At 46.2% G+C, this 25,307-nt stretch overlaps 1 protein-coding gene across 3 annotated transcripts in view; it reads left to right on the forward strand.

The window, feature by feature from the left end:
* The window catches only part of cux2b (cut-like homeobox 2b), a 95,739-nt gene that overhangs the window by 46,791 nt on the left and 23,641 nt on the right, over positions 1-25,307 (forward strand). For all 3 annotated transcript variants that reach the window (XM_030417314.1, XM_030417315.1, XM_030417316.1), the window contains exon 4: positions 19,895-19,973. In XM_030417314.1, coding sequence (XP_030273174.1) covers positions 19,895-19,973 — 79 coding nt within the window. The remainder of the gene's footprint in view (positions 1-19,894; positions 19,974-25,307) is intronic.

Consider the following 25,307-nt stretch of genomic DNA (forward strand, 5'->3'; position numbering starts at 1 on the left):
TATTCACAGCACGTCCAGGCCTCCAGCCTATTGTGAGGAACATAATGGGCTCCAGGGCCATGTAAACCACCGGCTCTCTGCTCCTGGTTTATCACTTGTGTCCTCTTCATACTAAGGAGAGGGAGGGAAGGGAGGAGGGGGAGGCAGGGAGAGGAGAGGGGGGCGAGGGTGTAATTGGACATTAGATAATACCTTCTGTGAGTCTTTTACGTCCTCTTCATCTCCAGAGGGTGGATGTCCTCCACTCAGAAGGAGCGCTTTGACCAAAACTTAACGCGCTTCTGTTTACGTCTGTGTCAGTCTTCATCACGTTAGCGGTTATTGATTATGATCAGTCAAAGGTGATGTGGATGTTGGATTAAATATTGTACGGCTCACAGATTTGACAACAACGTGCATTTATTCAATTTATTGTCCTCAAACTTTAACTATAATTTGTTTGAGAAACAAATAAAAAAAGCTGGATAGTGACTTTTCTTTCTCTCTTTTATTTTGGGTGAATAAAATGTTCATTTACCCTTTTTTGGACGCTACAGGCACCCGTACCAAACAGCACAAAATCCAAGCAGCAGCTAGCTTCAGCAGATTGATCATGATCAGTCAAAGGTGATGTGGATGTTGGATTGAATATTGTACGGCTGTCCATCCTTACCTCTCGTCAGAGCTCAGAGATTTGAAAACAACGTGCATTTATTCAATTTATTGTCCTCAAACTTTAACTATAATTCACCTGAGAAACAAATAAAAAAAGCTGGATAGTGACTTTTCTTTCTCTCTTTTATTTTGGGTGAATAAAATGTTCATTTACCCTTTTTTGGACGCTACAGGCACCCGTACCAAACAGCACAAAATCTTGTTTTCATCGTAACGACGCCTCACCTGACCGGAGTGAGCTCGACCAGACGCGCCACAGTCTGGCTGAGAGTGTGTTGTGTGTGTGTTGGCACAATAATCTGGATATAAAATATAATTATCTAATACTTTTCTCATTTAATGCACGTCCATACATTTACAAGTTGACCAACAGCTCAGTCAAAAAGCCGCTGGAGTCTTATTTTGAAGGCGGCGCCGCTTGTTGGGAGGCGCGCTCGTCTAATTTCAGAGATCTGTTTTTACTTTTACCAGAACGCCATTCAGCGGACCATTTACAGCTTTTATATTCAGTTAGTTAGTTGTTGTTATTACCGTTTATTGACAGTCAAATTGCTCCAGACAGTGTTAATTAAAGAAAGATGCATCTGCTGGTTATTAAAAATGCTTCAGCGTGAGCCAAACATTTGCACTCATCCCCAAATTGTAGGACTCAGTTTAATGACTGTACAAAGACAAGAGGCGAAAAAACAGAGAGAAACTGGACGAGATAAATGAAATATTAAATGTTTTCAACAGTCAGCACTAATGCTGCTAGCTAGCTGCAGCTAAAGTCTGAACAAATGGTACATTGTCTGGTTTTTAGACAAAGAATCACAAACTACAAAAAACACTCCAGTGATCAGATTCCTACAAATAGAGCAAAAACTGACGACGGCGAACAGAGACGAGTCATAAATCTGCGAACGTGAGCTGCCGTTTATGGCAAATAAGTAAAAACCTTCAGTGTGTTGAAGGTGTGTTTAAGTTTTTTTACACGTAAGAGGAAGAATGTGTTTTTTAAGAAGACATATGCACACGTCAACTTTGAGATTTTGGGCTGTTTTGCTTCTATAACACGTCGTCTGTGAGACGAGTGGAAAGAAAACGTCCATAATACACATTTAGGTGTTCATGTCCAGCTCGAAATGTTTGCAAATGAGTGCATATTTAATATATAGTGGCCTGGTTTTGCATATTTAAAACATCAGGAGGTTGATGTTATCGGCGACTTTTTAATCACAGATGTATGTTTATCAGTACGATTTGTTGCTGATATGAAAACTTGTGTTTTTAAGAACATAATGCAGAAAAAGATGCTTCTGTGGGTTCAATGGATGATTATTAGATTATCAGTTAAGTTGATTGTTTCAGATATCAGCGGTCGATTTTCAGTTCGGTATACAAGTTAAAGCAGCAGAAAATGAAAGTACTCAGTTAAAATACCTAAAAGATTGTACTTAAGAACAGTATTTGAGTGATCTGTACGTTAAACTGTAGGTTTATATTATTTAAATTTAGATATTTTACTGCAAATGAATATCGATCCCAAACATCTGTTTTCAGTCTCTTTGATTTCTAACATCAGTATCGGCCGCTTCCACACCATCAGAGCAAAACATGTGTGTTTAAGTGTTTATCCTGTGTATACATATTAATATAAGGTATAAGACTATTGGCTGATACTTCCCTGGTATCAACATCTGACCGAAACATTTCAAGAAAACTTGTGATACAAACATTTTGGAAGTTTCACGATATCTATTAATCGTCTCCCCCGAAACAGCAGACGTCGCAGGTCGTTTCTGTCCGGCGTCACAAACACATTTCTCTCTCTCCCCCAACGCGAACTGCATAACTCAAGACTTCCTCCAACATGCCATCAGTCCGCTTGTCATAAGTTCAGACAGTCACTTTTTAAAATGAAATATCATCAATTCGGTAAATGACTGCATAAAAAAAAAACACAAAACAACAAACACCACCCCAGTAGTTGGGTGGCAGTATTTCACCTGCACACTTTCAGCTGCAGATTGGGCCTTTTTGAGGGAAGTTTAATATATCTGACTGCCCTTGTTTGTTTCCTGCGTGGTGACTGATTGTTGTGATTCTGCCGGGTGTTTTTATGCTGAGACGCCTCAACCTTTCCATCAGCCTTTCCCGGTGTCAGTCTTATCCCTCCTCTGCTGTGCTGTGATCTGATGGTGTGTGTGTGTGTGTGTGTGTGTGTGTGTTGGCGTGTTTGTTTTCCTGTCCTGACTGATGCCCTGTCGGAGCGTCCCAGTTGGGTGTATTCATCATTATGGATGCGTGTTTAGAGCCAGGGATGCACACCAGGTAAAGAAGAGAGAGAGAGAGAGGTGGGTTGGAGGTGGTGGTGGTGGTGGGGGGGGATGTTATAAATAGGCACTTGGCTCTCTAGCCATGTGGAATTGATGAGTTTCAGCACATTCTGCTCTGCAGTGCCAGGTTTAATTTCTACCGTCCTGACAGCACAAACCTCAGAGCCCGGAGACGTCACGCCTGACTGCCGCTTGCTGTGCAAATGTTAGCCATGTTTGAGGATGGACGCACGCACGGCGCCGGCTTGCACCGCTCCTATTGGGCGTTCGACTGGGTGTACAGCCGCTCCTCTAAACCCCTGTCACCTTAAGAGACAGGCAATCACATTCCCCTCCTGACCCCTCACCAAACAGACACTCGCCGGCAGCAGACAGTAACTAATCTCAGAGGCAGTTTCTAAGACCTTGCTCGGCTCAGTCTAACATGGTCAACTACTTGTTATGAGACAGGTGAGAGCCTCCCTCCCCTCCTCCGATCCCTCCAGGCACCCCTAAGCCAGAGGAGAGCGGCAACAGTAGCAGTAGCAGTAGCACTGTCTCTGAGGATCTCTGACTCCTGGCTCCACTCTCAGCTGCTGGCAAGAGCACAGTCAAATTAGCCAATAAAAATGTGTGAAATCGGTGGCTCAGCGCCGGCGAGGACATGCCAGGAGAAATAAACATCAGCGCTCGCACAACCAGGAAAAAAGGCTCATGCGAGGAGGGGAAAAAAAAAAAAAAAAAAAGGCGGAACGGGGAGAGCTGCTCCGCCAATTCTACGCCGCGATTCCGTGATTTTCAGGCGCGGAATCGGAGCTGCACAGACAGTCAGGGAGCAAAGTTGTTTCTCTGCTCCATTGAGCGGCGAGACCCAGCCTCAGATCAAGCCGGTGGCAGCACGAGTCAAAAGAACATGAGCTTCTGTCAGAGGATACACAGCCCACATGTGCTGAAGTGATTTAATTCCCTCTGTTCGACTGCGGTGTTCCCCCCCCCGCCCTCCTCCCAGCCGCTGAAAGCCTGGGAATACCAGTCTTCATTTCACATGATGCTCGGCTGTGAAGTTTAATTTCGGCGAAATCTAAACACGCTAATTAAATATCATAACTTTCTGAAGAAGCCTCTTGTAAAGGCACCTGAAATTTTAATTTAGACTTCAAAAGAGCCAAGACTTTAAAGCAAATCTATTGTTTTTCATTTAGACTTGCAATTTTCTTTTCTCTGCAGTACTGCAGCACGTAGTTATGATTGATCTGGTAATTAAAATATGCAGAGAGGGAAAAATATTAACTGCTCCCTTCTTTTTTCTCACTTTTTTTTTTTTGTTTTAGAAAACAGCCGACACATTTCTCCCTTCTCTTTTTCCACCACGGATAATTAAATTTTGCACATTGATGTTCTTTACACAGCGTTCATCGGCCTCATTATTTTCCCATTTTCATCTTTCTGGCGAGAGATCGATAGATTGATAAAATGATGGAGCCTATCTTAAATAATGCAAGCGGAGAAAAGTTACACTCACTTTGCTGCTGGCTAAGTGTTTGAACTTTTATTCTTTCTTTTCAAATTGTATTTAATATCCCATGAAGGTAGATCTTGCAGCGCTACGTTCTTGTGTAAATCATTTATTCCCCATTTTTTTTTGCTGTCCCTCTGCAAAAAAAAAAAACCCACAGATGCGGCTCGTCTGCGCTCTGAGTCGGCCTATGGTATACGGGATGATGCTTGTCAAGGCTAATATCCGAAATGATAAAGAAACTGGCAATTCAAAGAAAGACAGCGTAAAGTAGGCCAATTAGTACCTTGGGAACATTTTGCTAGAAGAGATAGCAGCTCCAAATGTCACATGCACGAACATTAGGACCGATTGTTTATAATATGACCTGACAGTTTGGGTCTCTCTAATATGGGATTAACTACAATACTAATTAACGTGTGGCTCTATTAAAACAAGCAGCTGCAAGTGAAGTCGCTCTCTAACCGGGGAAGTGGGAGGCGACTCTTCGAAAACGCGCGCCGCACATTAAAAGTGTTGCTTCCTCGCCACAAATCAAATGTGTTTTTGCACTTTGAAGAGATCGTGCTTGTTTAATTTCGTATTTCTACTCTGGAAATACGACGTCCTAAATCACGCCCAGCCGCCCCTTAAATATCCAAGCCCACAGATGCGAGTGTTCTTTGCCTTTGTCACAAACAGATATATGTTTTAAAGTCCCACAGCGGGGCTCTCTGTTTCATCCCAGACATAAAGTGGCCACGGTGGCCTGAGGAGAGTGTTAAACACATCCTCAATTAAAGCAAAGTAACTTTGCATCTCCTCGTGATTTCTCCTGCTGTCCCTGTAATTGGGTCTCGGCGGATTTAGTGGGAGAGCTCCGGCTCTTCTTCTCGAGTGAAGGGCCCCCCCCAAAGTCCTGGAGAGGGGGACGTGGGGGGGGAGAAGCTGCTGGTCATCGGGCCGTGGATGCTGGCAGCTGGCAGGATGTAGCCGGAGTCAGCTGCAGCCAAACGGGAGGACAGGTGGACTCAGCCGGGCTTCAGTCCTCACAGAGAGGCACTGTTTCACACTATACAGGAGACACGGAGGTTATATTCTGCCACTCTGTACCATAGAGGGAAATATCATACTTTATCACAAGATGCATTTCATATTAGATTGTAAAAAAAACCTATAATAAGCTTATAAAACACAATAAATTGGTTAAAGATGAAATCAGTCGGGGCTTCTTTCTACACAAGAGTGATTTCACATCCAAATTTCTCAGACGGTTTCATTTGAATAAATATTCAGAGGTGAAATTAGCATTCGAAGCAAAAGCAAAAATTATAGAAAAGTCTCAAAACATGAATATGATTTTATATTTTTTTTTTGCAGCAGAACTTTGTTTCTCCTCAGTTTTAGCCTCCAACATCTCAGATTGATCTTGTGACACTTTTCAGTGAACCAGCAGACAATGAACACTTCAAATGTTTTATAACTTTAAGAGCATTAGTGACTTTAAGCGGTGACGGTTGAGTGTCTCAACACTTCCTGACGTTGGAGTACATCAGAAAGTGTTAGACGGTAGTTACAGAAGTAGAAGTGAGAGTTAAATGCAACTTAGTGATATTCGTTATACTGTAGCCGTCCCTCCACCGTCACTGCTTTAAGTCCCTATTTTGCTGCTTTAATTGATTTTAATCTACTGTAGTATGAAGAGATTGTAGCACTTTTACTTGGATGGAAACTTGGAATCACTAGTGTTGGTTCTCTGGTACTCACAACACATTTTTTGTATTTGTGTAGTCGGATCGAGAGAGAGAGAATCTAGAAAACCAATTTGTGATCAAACCCGGCTAAAACCAAGCTGTGTCCAACTGACTGACCTTATTTCAGAGAAACTTTGTACGATAGTGAGTAAAGTGAGACTGATAACTTTACGATCCTGCTTGAATGGTGCCATAAACTACACATATGATGTTAACGATAATTTCCCAGGTCAATAAAGTCAAATTTTGTCATAATTAGAATAAAACATCATCTAGTTTTTTGTTAAAAGAGTCAGTGAACATCAACACACGTCACCAACGCCAACATGGATCCAACTGGACCAAGAAAAGCTACTAAAAAAAGATGAAAATCACAATAAATCTGCTCATATTGACGACTGCAGGTTGTCACGACATCACTAACGAGACTGTCGGCTGTGTCGCCTTTATAATGACGTATTTTCACAATCTGATATTTCATTAGTTTGATGACAAACTGAAACTTTGGAAAATAGGATCAAAGATTATATTTCTCTTAAAGTGAAACCCTCGCCAAAAAGCAACCGAGGCTTTATTTGTGATTGAATACGAGTCAGACCTTCGTGTGAATACATAAATACAACAAAAGAGGCACTTTTAAGATTTACTGTAGTTTCGTTTTTCGGGGAAAGTTAATTTTTAATGGAGTGCATGGGGCACTGGCACGCTAGCATCAAAATCTCTGTGTTTAAAACACTAAGAAGGCTCGACACAACATGAAACTTTGCTGCCTTGGTAGCTTTTTGGCGAGAGTTTCACTTCAAGTTTGGAAGTGCAACACGGTGCCTTCTGGTTGTCTACCTTTGAAACAAAAGGGGAATACCGCCCGGCCCCTTTATCTCTGTCTTCTCTGGTCATGAGTCACCGATTTAAAAAATCTGTGTGCTCCACAGACAGCCCAGCTTTATGCAAACACCATCTTTCCTGCAGAAAAGTAGTTTCTTTAAAGAGAAGTTGCTCAGTTCTTCCTCCACCACAGCGTGTGGCTGTAAGAGGATTAGAGTTATTTTAATGTATTTGAGACAACTGAGATGTAAATTGTGCGTAAAGTGTGTGTGTGTGTGAACATTTTAATTGTATCAGTGCCAGCGGTAATGAATGTAAATAAATAGGGAAAGCAGGCAATTTAAAATAACTGAGAAGGCGAGTTTGTTCCACGGCGTTCTTCAAAATAGCATGTAGGGTTCGTGTGTGTGTGTGTATGTGTGTGTGTGTGGGCGTGTGTCTTCTTCTGGCGAGACATGTGAAGGACAGCCGAAGGTGCGGTGAGATCCGGTGATGGGCTTGTTTTATTACATCTCATATTGAGACCAATCTCTGTCCATTCACCTGAAGGACAGCCAGCTATTCCCTAACTAAATTAGCCAGCCGCTGTGGTGTGAGAGGGCCTCCACAGGCACACAACACACACTCTGACACACACACACACAATCACACACACAGGCAGGTACAGGCAGTCACGCAATATTGTGTAGTTTACCCCCCCCCCCCACTCCTCCTCCTCCTCCTCTTCTCTCTCACGCCAGAACTCACACTCACATGCATAATCTCATGTCCCGTCCCTCACACTTCCGCACACACTCCCTCCAGCAGTGGATGTGGGGGTAATTGCAGTCATCGTGTGGCAGGTCGTGTGTGCTTGTGCCCCCTGTCCATGCAGACCTCCTCCTCGTCCTCCATGTTGGATCATGTGACACAGATCTCAGCACTTTCGCCCGGCCGCACTTCACAACGCATCCGTCCCGAGTGGAAGCGGGATGCTCGGGAGTTTTTTTAGCGCAAGAACCGGGGTGAGCGCTCTCCTCGCGCTCTCTCTTCCCTAATGAAATGTCTTTTGTACAGTCTGTTATATATTTTTTTTTTTTTCTTGTTCACTCACGGCGGATGTTCTAATGAGGCAGAGCCTGAAATAGCAGTGGGGCTAGCACTGCAGAACTATGACATCCCATGTGAGAACTTGCCCAAATCACAGTGGCTGCAGCCGTGCGTCAGGTTTCTTTATTTATAACCCGTATGGAATTGTCCTACACTCTGAGCATATGGAGGGTTATGTAACGCTCCGCATCCAATAGATAACCACTAAAGTCAGGTCCTATATATAAAGCTTGCTGAAAGAGTTGTTTCTGAGGCTGCTTAGGATTGATTTGGTGCTCCTGAACGTCTGCCACATAAATGATGTAACGAAAAGAGTGAGAAAAAATGCAAGAGAAAAGAAAGAGGAGAGACGAGAACATGACTGGTGGCGGAAAAAAAAAAAAGTCGTCGTCAGGCGCTCCTGGAAAACGAGACGAAGGTGATTTGAAAGGCAGCGCAGGCGCTCCTAAAAAGGGAAAATATCAGGGGACGAGGAAGGAAATGCTAAAAAAGCCTTTATCGGAGGGGCTGAATTATTAAAGGGGCAATAATTAAAACATGTTTTGACCATCAGGGCTCCGAACAAACAGCAGCATGCGGCCAATAGGAGTCACACATGACCCAGTTAATGACACGCCAGGTGAGACAAATTCAAGTTAATGAAACGAGGGAACGGCGAGAGATGAGGAGACACAAATGGTTTACATGCTTACAAAATACAAAACAGACACCAGTATGTGTAATATAATATGATATAAAACCCCCAAAACAGGCTTGTAAAACCTCGAAACATGTTTTTTCAGTTATTGCCCTTTTAATGATTCAGAGTTTTGCTTCCTCGCCTCCTGATATTTTACGTTTTGGAGAGCCTGGATTGCTTTTGAAAGTTCAGCAACAGTCCGTCTTTCCAGGAACAACGTCCCCGTTACTCAGGATCGGTCCTCGATGTCAGCGGTTTTTAACTCCTCTGAATGAATCTGCGATGCTCTCTGTGGCCTCGGGACCACAGGAGGGTCCTGGGTCAAGAGATGCTTTTCGTCGACTCACATACGCAACATAAAATCAGTTAGTGGCACGAAATGCAAAAAGTAAATGTGTGAATAATGCATGAAAAAAGCAAATGTGTCTGCAGGAGAACTGAAGAGGAGCGTGTTGGTGTGCTGAGCCCGAACCGAACGCCTCGAATGAAATCTGATCAAAATTTTAATCTCAATGTTTTTACTTCCATTTAAACCTCCAAAGAGATTCCGAATCACCAAAAACTTTTTGATATTTGCTTCTTTCTTTTGAAACACTGCATAGTTTTACCTCTTAAAGGTGCATTAAGTAGTTTTTTCAACACAGTTGGCGGACCCTGCCACCTTTTCTACCTTCAGAGTTCTGGCGACCTTATTTTCCTCTGAGAACAGCTTGTTTATTCACTTATCTATAATATTTCAGACTTTGTATTATTACCTCATTACTATTATTAATATTACCTTTCTGAATTTATTCTCCCAAACTTTTAAATCCTCTGAAACGTCGTCGAAGCGAAGGTCACTCTTTGATTAAACTGCTCACATCTCCGTGTGATAAAAGGTTGCAAGCGGACGTTGCTTTTTTATTTGCGTTTCAACACCAGAGAAAGTTTTGAAACACCTGCATAACCGCTGAGTTTTTAAATATAGATTATACTTCCTCAAACCATCAGGAAGAAAGTGAAAAACCTAAAAACCCGAAACAACTCAAAACAAACGCGTTCTGAATTCTCGCTCATTTTCTCAGCGGCTTCTCGGTCGACGCGTCTGAAAACAACATCAGCTCCTCGCTGTCATAGGCATCTTATCTGATTAGCCCTCATTCAGTCAAACTGAAATGCCACCTCGCGCCTGTCACATTGTATATGAGTGATCAGGCGGGAAAGCTGGTCATTACAATCATGACATCAAATGCCTGGCAGCAGAGGTCAATCAGCGTGCATTAACCAAACAGAGCTCATTTGTTTTACAGCTTTTAGTGGCGTGTTGGCAGCGGCGTACACGAGCTTTAGGCTGGCATCCAGCGGGCATGGAGGACCTCCCAGCAGAGCGGGAGCAAGATGGGCCTTGGCCAGCCCTCTAGCAGAGGAATATGAAGGAGACAGAGAGCGGAGTGTTAATGTGTCCCCTCAACCCCCCCGGTGTTCAACCACTCGGCTGATTTATGCAACTGAAATGAACTCCTTTACACTGGGCATTCATAAATACCTAAAAAGGTTTTGAAATGATGGTCAGGGCCACTGCCAGAAAGACGTCGTGCGCTGTTTTTTTGCGGGAAATCATTTCGGGGGGGAAAAATCCTGGCCCCGCTTTCGTCTTCGCTTTTTTAATCCTTCGGTGTTGACGCGCCGTCGCGCTGATGCATTAGCGTGCGAAGGTGCCGCGCAGACGAATGCATACACGCGCGGTCCGGAGATCACTCTTAACCTTCACCTGGTCCTAATTATAGCAAGGCGAAGGCACATTTCGGTGGCACTCTGGTGATCTGTCATCGACAGGCCCTCTCCAGTCTGGCTGGGAGTGATATCTCTCTGTAAAATATGTATGACATCAAAAAGCCTTAAAGGTTATTACAAATTAATAATGACTAGTGGGCCGAGAGCAGTAAAAAATAGCCTTCCCTTGGTGTCGTGTCTAAATGTTTAATTTAACATGCTCCAGTATAAATGTGGACTGCCTCCCAGTAATATGCGCAGGGGCCCCGAGGCCTCGCCAGACTGTCAGTGGTCTGGAACATGCAAACCCCGAGACCACCGGGCTCACGTGTATTAAGATCGACATTCAGATTAGACTGATTCGTGCAGACGTGAACGCTCATCCGTCTGGAGCCGCCGACTGTTATCTTGAAAAGGCAGCGCTCTCCTCGCTGCGCGTCTCCAACAGCATACGGAATTATAAAAACACTAAAGGAGGCAGTTTTACTCGGATCAAGCGCAAATTCTCTGTAGACTCCGAGACATAGAAAAGCTCTTTCTGAGCGTTTCTCTGAAGCAAAGTCGAATCATTGGCCCTGAACCCCCCTCACAGTAATGTCTGAAGACACTGTACAAAATTGCCTTATTTATGCCTGTAATGTAAGCTGTCTGTTCTGGTGTCGCTCATTCTCTGTGGAACCGACGGCGGTGGCAGCCGAGTCTGGAGTGAATTTGCCGGGCGACTACCTGGGAAACATCAACAGTCATTAATTATGTAAAACTCCCCTCACAGTGGGAGCAGAGAGAGCTGCATACGACTGCAGCGCCCGCTCCTATTAGACTCAATGTACTCTACAATGAGCCCCCACTGCCTGGGGGCGTGGAGGGATTATCAGCCTACCGCCACGACCCCCCGTGGAAAGACACACACGCTGTACAGTGCACACACACACACACACACACACCAAATGTGACGTTCCATTAAGTTCCACACCAGTGTACGCTTGTGTTTAGCTGAGGAGGGGAATAACAGGAATCTCGGCGCTGTCTCTCCTCCCTAGTCGCCCCATCATTCACTTCACTCCTTCGCAGGTCCTGTTAGGTCTTTTTTTTTTCCCCCCCCCTCCCTCCCTCTCCGGCAATTGTCTGCCTTTTTCCGGCTTTCTCGCTACAATGAATGAAATCGGCGCATCTGACGGGACAAATGACATGCCATGTTTGTCAGGAAACGCTGGTTCCATTGTTGATAGCGCTGCCACCAACGCCGCGCAGGTCTCGGCTTCTCGGAAAAACCCAAATTACCCACAGAGCCGTCCTCGCGCAGGGGCCCTACCTGAGATCTTCCTCCGGGCACTCGCCGCTGACAACGGCAGATTTATCAAGCAAATAATGGACCTAATTTCTGCGCCATGTGTTTCCAATCCGTCTTTTTCGTTAGCTAACAGACGCAGGGATTGTTTGGCAGACTTCAAGCCGTCTCCACAGCGATCCGCTCCCCTCCTTCGGCTGCGCTCTTCTAGCTCGCGGTTCAAGGCTCGTTCATCAGCGGCTGCTCTTTTTTAGCGGATGCGGCTTTGGCATGATGTTCCTCCACGCTGAAACAAAGGCAGCGCTGACACCTGTAATTAATTAGGCTATTATGCATTCCGCAATGATAATTGCCTCACTGGAAAGTCACCAGCCTTCTAAGAGGGAGAGAGAGGAGAGGTGGATGGAGAACGCTATCCATCATAGAGGAGCGCTCTCTCCCCCCCCCCCCCCCCGTCTCTCCCTCGCTCTCCCCCTCGTGTCATGCTGTCTCACCTTGACTAGTGTAGGCAGGGCTGGAGAAACACTGTCAGCATGTGTCTGAGGGCGAGATATGCAGCTGTGCCTCCCCCTTGCCAGGGCTGCTCCGCTAGCGCCCTGCCAGGGTCCATCCACTCCAGGGCTTTGGCTCACATTGGCACAGTTACCCATGACACCCCATCTGTTGTAGCTTTGTTCACTAGGGCAGTACAGCACCGGGATAATGGGGGCACTTTATTTTTATAATTAGCCCTTACCTACACTTCTCCTCTCTTCTCTCCTCTTAACAGTTCTCCCAGCTCTGAATTTCCCGTCCAGGTGCACTCATTACTACTTTTTTTTTTATTTTTTTTTTTAACAGCCCTCCCCTTTTCAGCACATCAACCGGTGCCTTCATCTTAGCCTCAGCACGCCCCCGCTCCCTCCCATCGTGCCGTGATAGATACGTCGTTTTAGAGCAGACGCACTTCTCTTCAAGGTTCAGGTCATTCGCTGCATCAAACATTTGAAAGCGCCAGCTCAAAGAAAATGACAACTCCTGTCTTTTGAACTACAAAGACGTTCAGAAAAGATTTGTTTTCTTCCCTCCCGTTCGTCTCTCACAGGCTCTTGACTTTGACTTTGTCGTGACTTTGAGATGTTAGCGCCGAGGCTGCCGCTTTTGGAGTTTTGTCGAGAGGGCGGGAAGCGCGGGCGCTCGTGCCGCCTGTTGATGGCGAGGGGGGACCCAGAAGGCACCTGCTGCGCGGTGGAGACAGCAGGGCCTTTGATCTGGGTTTAATGTCGTGCCATGTTCTGTCTCTCATGCTGCTCCGTGTGCCGCGTCCGCTGGGATTACGTCAGCTCCACCTTGATCTACAGAGATCTGCTTTCCTCTCAGCCTGGGTCATTATCGCCGTTCTCCACCGGGGCATTGGCCCAAGGTCTCACTCATTTAGTCCTGTCACATATTCAAGTGGAACACCTGACGATATATATCTTGAAGTACCTTTTTAGCCGTGCTGGAGGTGTGGAGCTGTGAATAGCAATGTAGGTCCGTCAGTCCGTCTACAACAACTCGATGGATTGATAAACAGTCGTGACGTTCATGTTCCCCAGAGGATGAGTCTTTATGACTTTGGAAATCTTCTGTTATTTCATCCGGCACCACCATGAAGATGACTGTTGTAGTTTTTAGGGAAATGTCTGGACACCTGTGGGATGAATTGCCACGAAACGATCCGGACCACCGAGTCGGCTGAATCATCTGGCATCGTGATGATCCAATGAGTGCCGCAGGGGGACTAATGATTTTGCCAATCAGTGCCAAGGGCAGGATTCACGCCGTTGTCAAGCTGTCGTCAAGTGTTGTCAAGCTGTGCTGGAAACAAGGAGGAGTAATAACAATGATTTCGACCGCTGTTAGCGATATAGATGTTGCTTTAACATACGATAGTTTGTTTTTTACCGGGCGCCAGTTCTTTGGCATGGCTACCTGCCAGTGTCGACTTCAAATGACGTTACGTTCAGGCAGCTTCTAGTGTTCGTCAGGGAACGAAGCCACTTACCCACGGAAATTAATTGACAATTCATCGGATGTGAGGCAAATAACTTGTGGTCCCCTGACTCTTTTTTATCTCCACCAAGGAAGTCGTCTTTTCATTAATTTCTCAGTGAATAAAGCGTGGATCTTGATGAAAAGAATTAAGTGTATTTCAGGGTTCGAAGTTGTTATCTGAGCTTTGTTCGGGGTCTCTGAGATAAGAAACTCTAACCAACATTAGGACGGAAATAAATAAATAAGATAAGATAAAAGCACATGCAATGGTTGACATTAACGCGTCGTACCCCGCGCTCTGCAGGTCATATGACATAAAATACATAATTAAATGTCCTACAATTTAATTATGAAGCTGTATAAAGTGTCTAAATGAGACTACAGAGGTCGTCAGGCACATTAAAAGTCCTCACAGCGAACACGGAGTCTCATCTACTCACCAAGACGTGTACATTGATCAGTTTGTAGAAAACCTGTGTAGTAGACACTTAGTGGTGGTGACGTTTAAGTCATGTGACCCTGATGTCGCCTGCTTATAGGCTAACATTCGCTTTTTATTGCTGCACATTTAATTTACGCTTTGGAAATCACAAAAGTGGTGTTCATCTCTGAAGATGATCATAAACTTGTGTTTGACACAGAGATTTTGTTCATCGATGTTCCAAAATCCAAAACTCAGGAAGACTTTTTGCGGAGGGAACCAGGGCGATGCTAACTAAGGTTAGCATCGCTTATGTACAATGTACAAGTCTTGGTGTTCGCTGTGAGGACTTTTAATGTCCCTGACGACCTCTGTGGTCTCATTAAGACACTTTATACGGCTTTATAATTAAATTGTAGGACATTTAATTATGTATTTTATGTCATATGACCTGCTAACTAAGGTTAGCATGGCTATAGACTTGTACCTTTGTTTGATGACTCCAAATGAAACAATAGCTGTACGATGGATGGATTAACAGGGTGTGGAAACCTGTCTTTAAACATGTATTGAAATCTTTCAGCCGGACGCTCTGCAACATCACAACATCTTACTCTACATCCATTCAAATGCGAATGAGCCTTTCCCACAAGGCCTCCATGAATCGAGCTGTATTTTCACTCTGAATTTGTCACTGCATCGTTGCAGCATGTACTCGCTGCAGGAGGGGATGAGTGGTACAAAAGAATATTGGTCAGCTTTGGCCATTTATTTGGCTGAGACGGCAGCTCTGCAGTGGCAGAGCGGCGCCGGGCGTCGGTCCGTCGTGAGCGCGACGCGTTGACTGACAGGCACCGCTGATTGGAATTGACGTGGCGACGAGATGTGTGTCAGTGCTCTGACTGCTCATCTCGCCGGGCATCCAGAGACGGCCACAGCCAGCGCCATGCTGCTACCACCGCGCCGAGATGGGTGTCACCATGATTAAATCTTCCCTCGAACGCAGTCTGTGTGTGCAGTGTGCTTCTGCGCGTGAGCTGACGTGTGTGTTTGCATGCTCCCGAGTTCAAGTGTGTGTGTGTGTGTGTGTGTGTGTGTGTGTGTGTGTGTGTGGGGGTGTGCGTGTGTGGGTGTACACGGGTCTCTCGCCGTCCAGACTGTATTGCAATAGTGTTTACCTCTGCCCCTCTCCTCCACCCACTCATCAGTCACTCCACACCAACTCATCTCTCTCCTCCCGCCTCTCCTCTGAACCTACACTCGATGCAAAACAAACGGCAGCGGTGACAGCCACAAAAGTGCTGGGTGGCACCGCTAAAATATGATCCTCTGCCTGCCTCTGAAGGCAAAATTGCGTTTTTTGCATTTCCTCTTTTTTTTTTTTTTTTTAAAACAGATCACATATGAAGGAAACTGAAAGCACAAAGCTGTCCTACATTTATGTGGCCCTCTGCAGGTTTCTACCTTGGATTTTTTTATGCAGTGATGAAACCGTGAGTGACGCCGGTCAGACGTTAAGATGCATCGCTTAATATTTTCCAAAATTCAGGAAGAAATCTGTATTTAATTTTGACCTTTATCTTGCAGCTCTCTTTGTTACGTTAGAAAACAAAAGTGGGGAGATGTGGTGTCATCCTGGTGATTAAAAACATTAATTTGTACAGGAAGCGAAGCGTCCAGACCAGCGGATGAAGCTAAACTTTGATTAATCAGGATCAGAAGTTTGCACATACGAGGACTTTGCTGTTGGTCTGATTGTGAATATAAGTATAGATATATTATAGTGGCTGCAGAGTTGGTGAAAGCATTGACTAGATTATTTATTCTTTGAACCTATCTTAATTTTGTAAGAAATGTTTTGTGAATATTCTTTGTTCCCCAAAAATAGTGCGGCACATTTAATCTGACTCTCATTGCACACGGATATATGCACCCATATCCCAATATCCCTACCTAATTTTGAGTGGTGAATATTAATTGCAAAAGTGAAAAGCTGTTAGGAGGAGCTGGGGAAAGGTCGATTCCCCGACACAGGACCAAGGGTTAGTAACACCAAGCGAAAAGACAAATGAAATTAGCCGTTGGAAATGTTAATTATCCGAAGCATAATAGCAGAACATCGACCGCATTTTTTTCCTCATTTTCCCCCAAAAAAGCATAAACGCCACGAACTGGACGTTTGTCAGGCATCCGGTAGATTCTTCGGGAAGGTGTTGTGACAAGTGGTGTTGCGGTGGTGTTGGGCTTCCCACTGTTTTGTTCTAATAAGCATGGAGCGGGATCGGGGGTTGTTGTGACATCCTGTCAGCCTGTGGGCTGGACTGGCGCTCAGTGAGCAGCACAGTAGGATGGACTCTCTATGATTGTGCACTGACCTTTGCATCATGGGGAAGATGACAGGTAATTTAGAGCCCTCAGGGACTGTGGAACTGTACATTTGCTGTCCCCAAAAACCACCCACAGCACCAGACCACACTCACCTTGAGATGAGGAGCGGTGTATCCACGAACATCTACCGCGTGCACACACTCATGCAAAAACAACAAAAAAAAACCCCCCCCGGAAGAATAAAGAATGAAATCCCATGCTGTGAACACCCGGGCACGGATGCATCTGCAGCCACGCTCCAAGCATCCGCACACTTACTTGCACACGCGCACTGTGCAAAGATCCGCGTTGACACCCGCCCAACACCCCCATCATCATCATCATCATCGTCACACACTCTAATCACCTGCACCATCACAAGCCCATCCTCAAACAACCAAATCACAGGGGGTGGCAAACTGGTAAAGGCAGAGGGGGAAAACGATGATTTAGAGTGATAATTGCATAATCACCAGTTGTGATAATTGTAATTGATGACTGCATAATTGCTAATTGCGCTCTTTATGGGAACCTCTCTTTTCCGTTGTCTCTCCGTCTCTCTCTGGATGTCGCTCAGTAGCCCTTCACTCTGCTTCCTCTACTTCATTCCAGATTTGCTCTCTCCTCCTTCATTTATTTCTCTCGCCTCGACACATGCTAGCTCGTTCCCCCCGCGCGCACACACATGCACACAAAGACTCACTAGCGGGTACTGTAAGTATTCTCAAAGGCTTATCAGTAAGTATTTCCCAGCAGCCCTGTCCCAGAGGCTGTGTTCTGCCCACTCTGTTGCCGCGTGAAGAGTTATGGTGGAGCGCTAACAGGTTTCCTTTGTCTCTCTCTTGCTACTCTGCCCCGGGCTTTACTCCTGCTTGTAAAATCAACCTGTGGCCAAGCCCATTCCCTCGGCAGCCGTATCCTTTATCACGAAACGGGTGAAAACAAAGAACGCGCTGTGAGCCGCAGCCGGGGCCAAGAGCCGTATCTGGCATCCAAAAGAGGAGAGAGAGGAGATGTGCAGGTTGTAGTCGCTCCTCGAGTCGTGCCTCTCTGTGCAGCGGCCCTATCTGCTCCTATCTGCGACCGTGAGACTCCTCTCGCCGAGATCCAAAGTGCTTGGCTGGAGGTGGATTAGCATGGAGATGAAGATGACTCCCGGATCGGCCCGTATTATGCACGTCACCTCGGAGTACTTTTGATGATAGCAAGGGTGGTTTGTGGAGGGAGGGAGGGGGGGGGGGGGGGGCATCTATACGCATAGCGGGCTCCTAACGTGAGAAGGCGTCAGGCAGGCGTGTGATTGATGCCTCTGCTAGCGTCTGTAGGCAGGTTAATGGTGTGATTGTGGAGGTAATCTCCGTGTTCTCTCGTTAAAGGATGATGGAGGGCCAGGAGACCCCGCGTGTCTCTGGGAGAAGGAGCCGTGGCTGTTGCCTTCACGTGATCTCAGGCTTTTTACATATGCACACGGGGAGCCTCGTTTGATGTGTGCGCTTCAGAAGAGGCCGGGCCAAGCGAGCCGACTGTCGGCGAAAAGTTGATTAGCAGCTGCGGCGGGTTGAGCCGCACCGCTGCAGCGGCCGTGAAGTTCAGGTGCGAGAAAGTGGGGAAAGTTTGTCCGGATGTCACAAGGTGCCGTCGCAGCTCTGCCTCGTTGTCACGTTTGTTTTTTTCGGCTACTGGTCGGGAGATTGCTTCTGCTCGTAGTGAAAACGAAGCAAACACGAAAACATCTCTCATCAGTGGACATAAAGCAAACCTCAGCTGAACCAACACTAGTTGTTGATGTACTCATAAAGCTGGCAGCTGTTTATGGGCCCCCCGAGTGCCTCGCGCGCTTTTCACGGACATGCCAACGTGAGCGCCACGTCCCGGAAGAGGAGAGGAGCGGGGGGAAGGCGGGTGGCTGGGGAGGGCAGATGGAGTTGGGTGGGCGGAGGGGGTTAAATTGGGGTATAGCTGAGTGAAACAACAGCATTGTGTAGCAGGCTGAGAGCTGCAGACTATTGCATCTGTATTGATTGGGCTCCAGCCTTTTCCATTTTCCATGAACTCCTCTGAGCTGCTCCAAGTGGGAGTGATGGGGAGGGGACGGGAGGGGAGGGGGGGGGATTTGCTTGATCTTTATGATATTTCTTTAAACATGATGCTGTCGTTATGCCTCCCCAGGGAAGACGCCAGCCATTTCCAGTAAATCAAAGGCTCTCCGTCTCCCTCGCTGTTTACCACACACCTTATTTATAACCCTACTAAACAGCCCCAACACAGCGCCGCCGCCGCCGCAGCCGCCACCATTCTCATAAGTGTTTTCAGCCTTAGCGAAAAAATGAGTGTTTTTCAAGCATAGTCATACCGATGAGGAGCGGCCCCGGCTCGCAGATACGGCGCACTTGACCCTCCGTCGTGGAGTCCATCGAGCCGATTCCGACAGAGGCTGTAATCAACAGTGACAGAAATGACATAGACAATAGATGACAATAATTTGAATTCCGTCTGCTCTTGGAGTGGGGGGTCATTTGGACGGGCCCTGATCTGATTTACTGCTGCAGAGCAGAGGACGTCGAGAGGCATCCACAGCGCGTCCTCTGACTCGCAAACAGGCCCCGGGTCTCCGCGGGAGCTGGGAGCACGCTAACCCACATACCCACTAGTGCAGGTGCCCTCTCCATGGGGCCAGGTGGTGGCTAATTCGCTTTCTTTGTCCCTCCTAATGAATCGTTAATTGGTTTGCATCACCCGCCGCGTCGGGGATAGCAGGTGCCGAGTGCTGCTGGTGATGGAGGCCACTGTCGCTGGCGAGCCTTCACGCGCACGCCGGCACCTACATTTAACAGGCCAAATGTCACCTCGCAACATGCAGCAGCTTGGCAGCTAAACAGGGAGGATACGGTCAGCGTGCACGCCGCGTTTCCCTGGGTGTCGGCGCTCATGATGGAACACAGACTCTGAATTGGTTAATTTATGTTTTAGCTACGCACGGCGCACCGTTTCACTGTTACACAGGTGTTTATACGTCATATACAGTGAGGCTGCTGGAATGTTTGTCTCATTTATCGGAGGGAAGCTGTGAGTTTGACCTTTGCTCTGTTTACTATTGATTCATTGTCAGCTTCATGAGATTTTTAAGCGTTTTTTCTGCTCTGCGCAAACGCATCGCCGTAATGCCGGAAATGTAAATGCGCCGTGCATCGTCGGTCAGACATATGCATACCTGTCCGTGTTTACCTTAACGGCGTCTTCTCCCCCCCCCCCTGCAGGTGGTTGCTCTGAACAAGCGCAGTAAGGAGGCCGAGTCTGCGTTCCTGGGAATCTACAAACAGCTTATCGAGGCCCCAGGTGAGTCTCCCACTAAGACCCGAGATGTGCATCTTCACAAACAACAACAGCAGCAGCGGTATAAACACCGCACGCACTCACACACATTACTTCGAGAATTATCTCCCCCCCCCCTTTTTAAAGATCACTCCCCGGAGATCAGCTCCACATCAAACCTCAACTACTATCGCTGGAAAGACACAAACAGACGTATCATGGATATATGAAGCAACATACGCAAACCGAAAAGTAATTTTCTCGCCATAGATAGATATGGTGCAACAGCACATGGATGTAAGATACATAAAACCCCATACCCTGTGGCTCTTATCTATTTTTCAAAGTCTGTGCTCTCAGAGTGGTTTCCAAAACTCTGCGTGAGGCCACTTCAAAACCCAGCGCTGGTCCTTGAGTGTAGCCTGGCTGAGGAGCGAACACATCCTTGAGGAGCTCTGCTGTTGATTGTGGAGGGCCAATTAAAATCCCAACTGAAGTCTGGCTTCGTGCGGAACGCGGGGCCTGATGAGGCCAATGGGGGGAAAGGAAAAGGGAGAAAAGGGGGCAAAGACAGTAAGTCAGAGCCGAAGGAAAGACACATTGTGTGTTTATTCAGTTGTTATTTCAATGCCAGGGCACATGTACTGTGTTGCTCTTTGTTGCAGGAGACGGCAGCAGAACGCGGCCCAATCTCAGTCTAGATCAGAGGAACACTTGTGGCAGGAGTAGAGAATGCTGTTTACAGATTCAATGAATACAAGATAAAAGTCTGCGTCAGAGAAACAGCGACGGCAGCAACTGACTTTTAAAGGTCTCCATTTTTCCTTGAAGTCCCCTGCTTGATATTGCGCCACCACACACACACATACACACACATTTACACACACACAAACACACACACAGACTTTTGAATGGAGTTATTTCCTTGATAAGAAATGCCGTTCTTTGAAGATGTATTCAGTTTGATTTTCTGACCTATACCTTTTTATATCAAGGCCTTAATTCGAGCCCGGGAGCGTCTTGAGGGATATATTTTGTCACGAACCCCTCACAAGTAGAGAATAGAGTCAACTAAGAGTTGTTACGTTGGAGAACAAAGACTTTAAAACAAAAAGAAAGGCCACCGTCACTCAACGCCGACTCTGTTTGTAAGAAAAAACACTTTTTAGCTCGTGTTTTTTTCCCTCTCTGTCTCTTTTTATGCCGTGTTCTTACTCACACAGAGGCTACGCGTGGTCATTATATTGAGTATACAATAGTAGACCTTCGTGTGTCAGGTTACATCAGGTGACGTAACACCGCCAGCCTCCTACCTCCGTTTGACCTTACCTTTACAAAGGGAGTCTGTTTCACTCTATCACTGGAGCTCATACAGAGTGAAGCCACTTATTTTCTATCTCAGCAAAGGTCAGAGGGAGCTAAACAGAGCCGCACGAGGAGGCTGAGAAATGTTATTTATTACTCATTACTTACTACACAAAGAACTACTAATTACTTAATGTAATAATTACTTCATGGAAAGGCAAAAACATGCATATACTACTCAGAATTAGTGAGGAAAATGTGAATATTTCAGTGTTTTCACTTGATTGTTTATTCTGTGACGGATCAGAATTTTTAGTTTTGTGGTTTGTGAATCATTTTTGTCCCTAAAAACCACATTTCACCCCCCATATCCCAAATTCTAACTAACGTAGAATAATATATATTTGAAATAGTCATACATACTGCATTTACTAATATTATGGCAACTACTTATAATCATTAAATACAAGTATACTTCTGTATTTTTTTATATGCTCAATAGAATAATAATAGTAAAAAGAGCTTGGATTTAAATAGCGCCTTTAACGAGACCCAAGGACGCTTTTCACAGTAGGATCAATGATATATATATAAAGATAAAAGTATTGCTAAAGAATGAGAATCAGAAGAAATAAATAGGAAGTTATTAATTACAAATCGAGACATGTTTTTGCTGCACGCTTCCTGTTCTGAGGTATCAACTGAGTTAACTTGACAAACCGAGTAATTACAACGTCAGCTGACGCACTGCGGCTCCAAGAATGCTTTTTTCCCCATAAGCTAACATTGTTATTCAAGTTAGCCGGGTGCTAATCTGGAAGTTAGCCTGCACTATCAGTCACTGGTACACTCTGGTAAGTTCATACCCGGGAAGTCAAACTGTTGTGGTTTCAAAGCGCCACTGAGCATCCAGGTTTTAATGGAGGTTCTTGGCTTGGAGTTACAAACTTTCTCTAAATCTGAACTAACCTATCTGATTCTTGAATATTGGATTACCATTTGCCAACATGCACAGCTAGGAAGTCCTGACATGTTAAAGGTGTATTCGTCGTTTGGCTGTGAATAGACTCTCCGTAATTCTTGCAACCGTACCAAGCTAACACGGACTAGAAAAGTCTGTCGTGATGGTTTACCGACGGGGTCCACTGTGCAGAAATTTCTCTACTAAAGTCCAATATGAAATAAGATTAACCTGATCCTGCGCCAAAGTCTTGAAGAGGTTTATTTTGTGTTTGCCTGGTCCTATATGATTTAATTTGATGCACTCATTCTGTAACAACACTAGCTTTTCTGTTTGTCAGTTTGTCTTTCGGCTCTAGGGTGATTACAGAAGCTGCTCTGTGTGGTCTTAAATTAATTTCTTCTCTGTGGGGGCCAGGGGGGCCCCAAGGGCGAGTTGTTGCCCCAGGTCCCTCTGTCAGGTTGATCCGCCCCTGCAGTGCCTCTGAAACACAAAGAAAAAAATCATCCCTCCATCCAACTCCAAGTTTTGACCCACCTTCTCTCGCCTAGTTTACTGAGTGTCTGAGCGGCACAGAGCACTTTTCTGCACAGGCGGTCCGCCGGCACGACCTTTCTAATCACCGATGTACGTCATGCGAGTTGTGACGGATTGGTCGGGGTCCAACTTGTAGTCTGCCTCTTTCAGCCAAGTCACAGCCAGAATTTATGACTTAATGATTTGCCTAATCTGAGACGGAAAGGCGAAATTATAGCGTTGACTGATCGCGACATTAGGTGCCTCCTCTGCCAGATATCCCCCCCCCCTCCTCGTCTCCGGCTGCAGCCAAACAGAAGTCAGACCACAGAGAGAATTTTCCGTGTCGGGCCCTTGCAGTATCTGCCATCTGTGAGGAGGGCCTACAGTATCCTGTGCCTGTTTGTCACTGTACATCTTGCTGCTGGTGTCCAAGGTCACAACTCCCCCCCCTCTCCTCTCCTCTCCTGCCCACCCCTCGCTAGAATGGATGACTCCAGGTACACCGGAGGACAGTCATTTGGCTGTGGCCCCACTTCATTTCTCTCTGCCCCTCAAACACAACAGTGAGCTTCCCCGCCATTCCCCCAACAAATGCTACAGCTCATGTATTTTTAATCTTTTGACAGATGCAATTATTCTTTACACGCCGTGCTCGTTAATCTTAATGCAGTTATTACTATTCATTGCAGGACGTTTTTTTTTCTTCTTTCTCCCCCCCCCCCCCCCCCCTCCTATTATTTCATTTGAAAGTGCCTCTCCCTCTCTCTCGATGTGTGTGTGCGCGCTCATTTGTGTGCCCGACACTGAGGCCTTTAGTCCAATCAGAGCGGGCCAACAGCAGAGTTAATGAATGCAAGAGGAGAACGAGGAAAAGGAGGAGGTGGTGGGGAGGTGTGCGCCGGCAGCAGCAGCAGCAGCAGCAGCAGCAGCTCAATATGTGACCTGTTGTATCTGGCTATCATTAACATCTGGTCACATATCAGTTATCCACTTTGCCGTGCCCGCTATTGAATACAAATAACATATCCGTTACGCTCGTGTGATTCCAGCGTTGATGATGTTACGTCGCGTTAACGCAAACTAATTCTCCGGCTCAATGGCAGCCAGACTACCACGGTAAACTCCGAGCAGAAATAAAACTTCTTGATGCGAGCGATTGAAGTGATTTCTTTTCCTCCCTCCTCTTGCCTTTCATGAGGCCCCTAAGCCGAGATGTCAATCCGCTGGAGTGTTTCATTAGCGTTCTATATTTTGATTTGCCTGTGACACCTCCCCATGCTGTGCACTGTAACTCCTACCCAGTCTTGGCTTGAAAGAGGCCCGTTAACAGTGTTTCCCTAACAATGTTTATATCACCTCCGCACGGTTTTTGATCAGTGCAGATAAACACGTCCTGATCACTGAATCGCTGAGGAAAAAAAAACAGTGGCAGCTTTTGCCCAGAATTCATCGGTTTCCCAGAGATGCACCTAACTTCGCCTCTCTTCTTCTTCTTCTTCTTCCTCCTCGCCGCCTCGCTCTGCTCCCCTCTCCCGGAGTGTGTGAGTGGCGTTTGAACGTCGGCGTTTGTTGCCACCTCTGTGAGAGCAGCGAGGCCCTGTCGCCAGGGGCGTAGCCCTGAGACTGACGCTCCAGGTGTTTGCTCTTCCTTGCCTCCTCTCAGTACACACACTCATCCCTCAGGATCCACCCCGCTCCCTCTCTCCTTTAGAACACAGCTCCTTTTATCTGAGCGGGGAGCTCACCGAGAGTTTGTGAAGATTCTGATCTGAATACACCCCTCTAAGTGTGTGTGTGTGTGCTCCCGGCCTACGGCATGTCTGAGCTGTATGTGTGTGTATATATATGTGTGTGTGTGTGTGTTTCTATGCATGTGTGTGCACGCCTGGTTGGAAAATGTTATGGCAACAGTGCTTGCTAGTGGTGACCACGGGTATTGCGGCGCAGGGCACAGGCAGCTTTATGTGTCACATGGAAGTCGCATGTCTCTGTGTGATACGAGACGGTTATAAGTGCCTTACATATTCACATCAGATGTTTCCCTGGGCTATGAGATTATCAGAACAGAGCGTACTGACCTTAGCAATTCAGAGCCATTCAGATGCATAAAGAATAGTCGTCCTTCTCCAACCCTTCATATACATAAGCAAGCAGCAGCCGGAGAGGCCTGCGAGGCACAGCAAGCTGCCTTTATTGTAATTTTGCAGCTGAGTACCTACCGTCAGGATGAGAGCAGAAGAAGGAGTGCCGCGCCGCCGTTCGTGGCGGTCTGTCGGAAAATAACGACGTATAAAAAAAAAAAAGCTGATGGAAAATGAAAGCTCTCTGGGCGGGACGCGATTATGCACAAGTGATTAATAAGAGCAGTAATAAACAAAGGCCCAGGAGATGTTTGAGGTGCTTAATAATGCATTATGTTCATAAAAGAGCCGGGCCTCTCCAACTGATCCCCGCGGAGTAGGAGACCCCAGAGGGACCAGGAGAGAGTGTGCTCTTAAAAGACGGCAACTGTGTGTGTGTGTGTGTGTGTGTGTGTACGTCTGTAGGAATGTCTGTATTTGTGCGTGTGTGTC

The sequence above is a fragment of the Sparus aurata genome, chromosome 5 (genome assembly GCF_900880675.1).
Source record: "Sparus aurata chromosome 5, fSpaAur1.1, whole genome shotgun sequence".
Classification (NCBI taxonomy): Eukaryota; Metazoa; Chordata; class Actinopteri; order Spariformes; family Sparidae; genus Sparus; species Sparus aurata.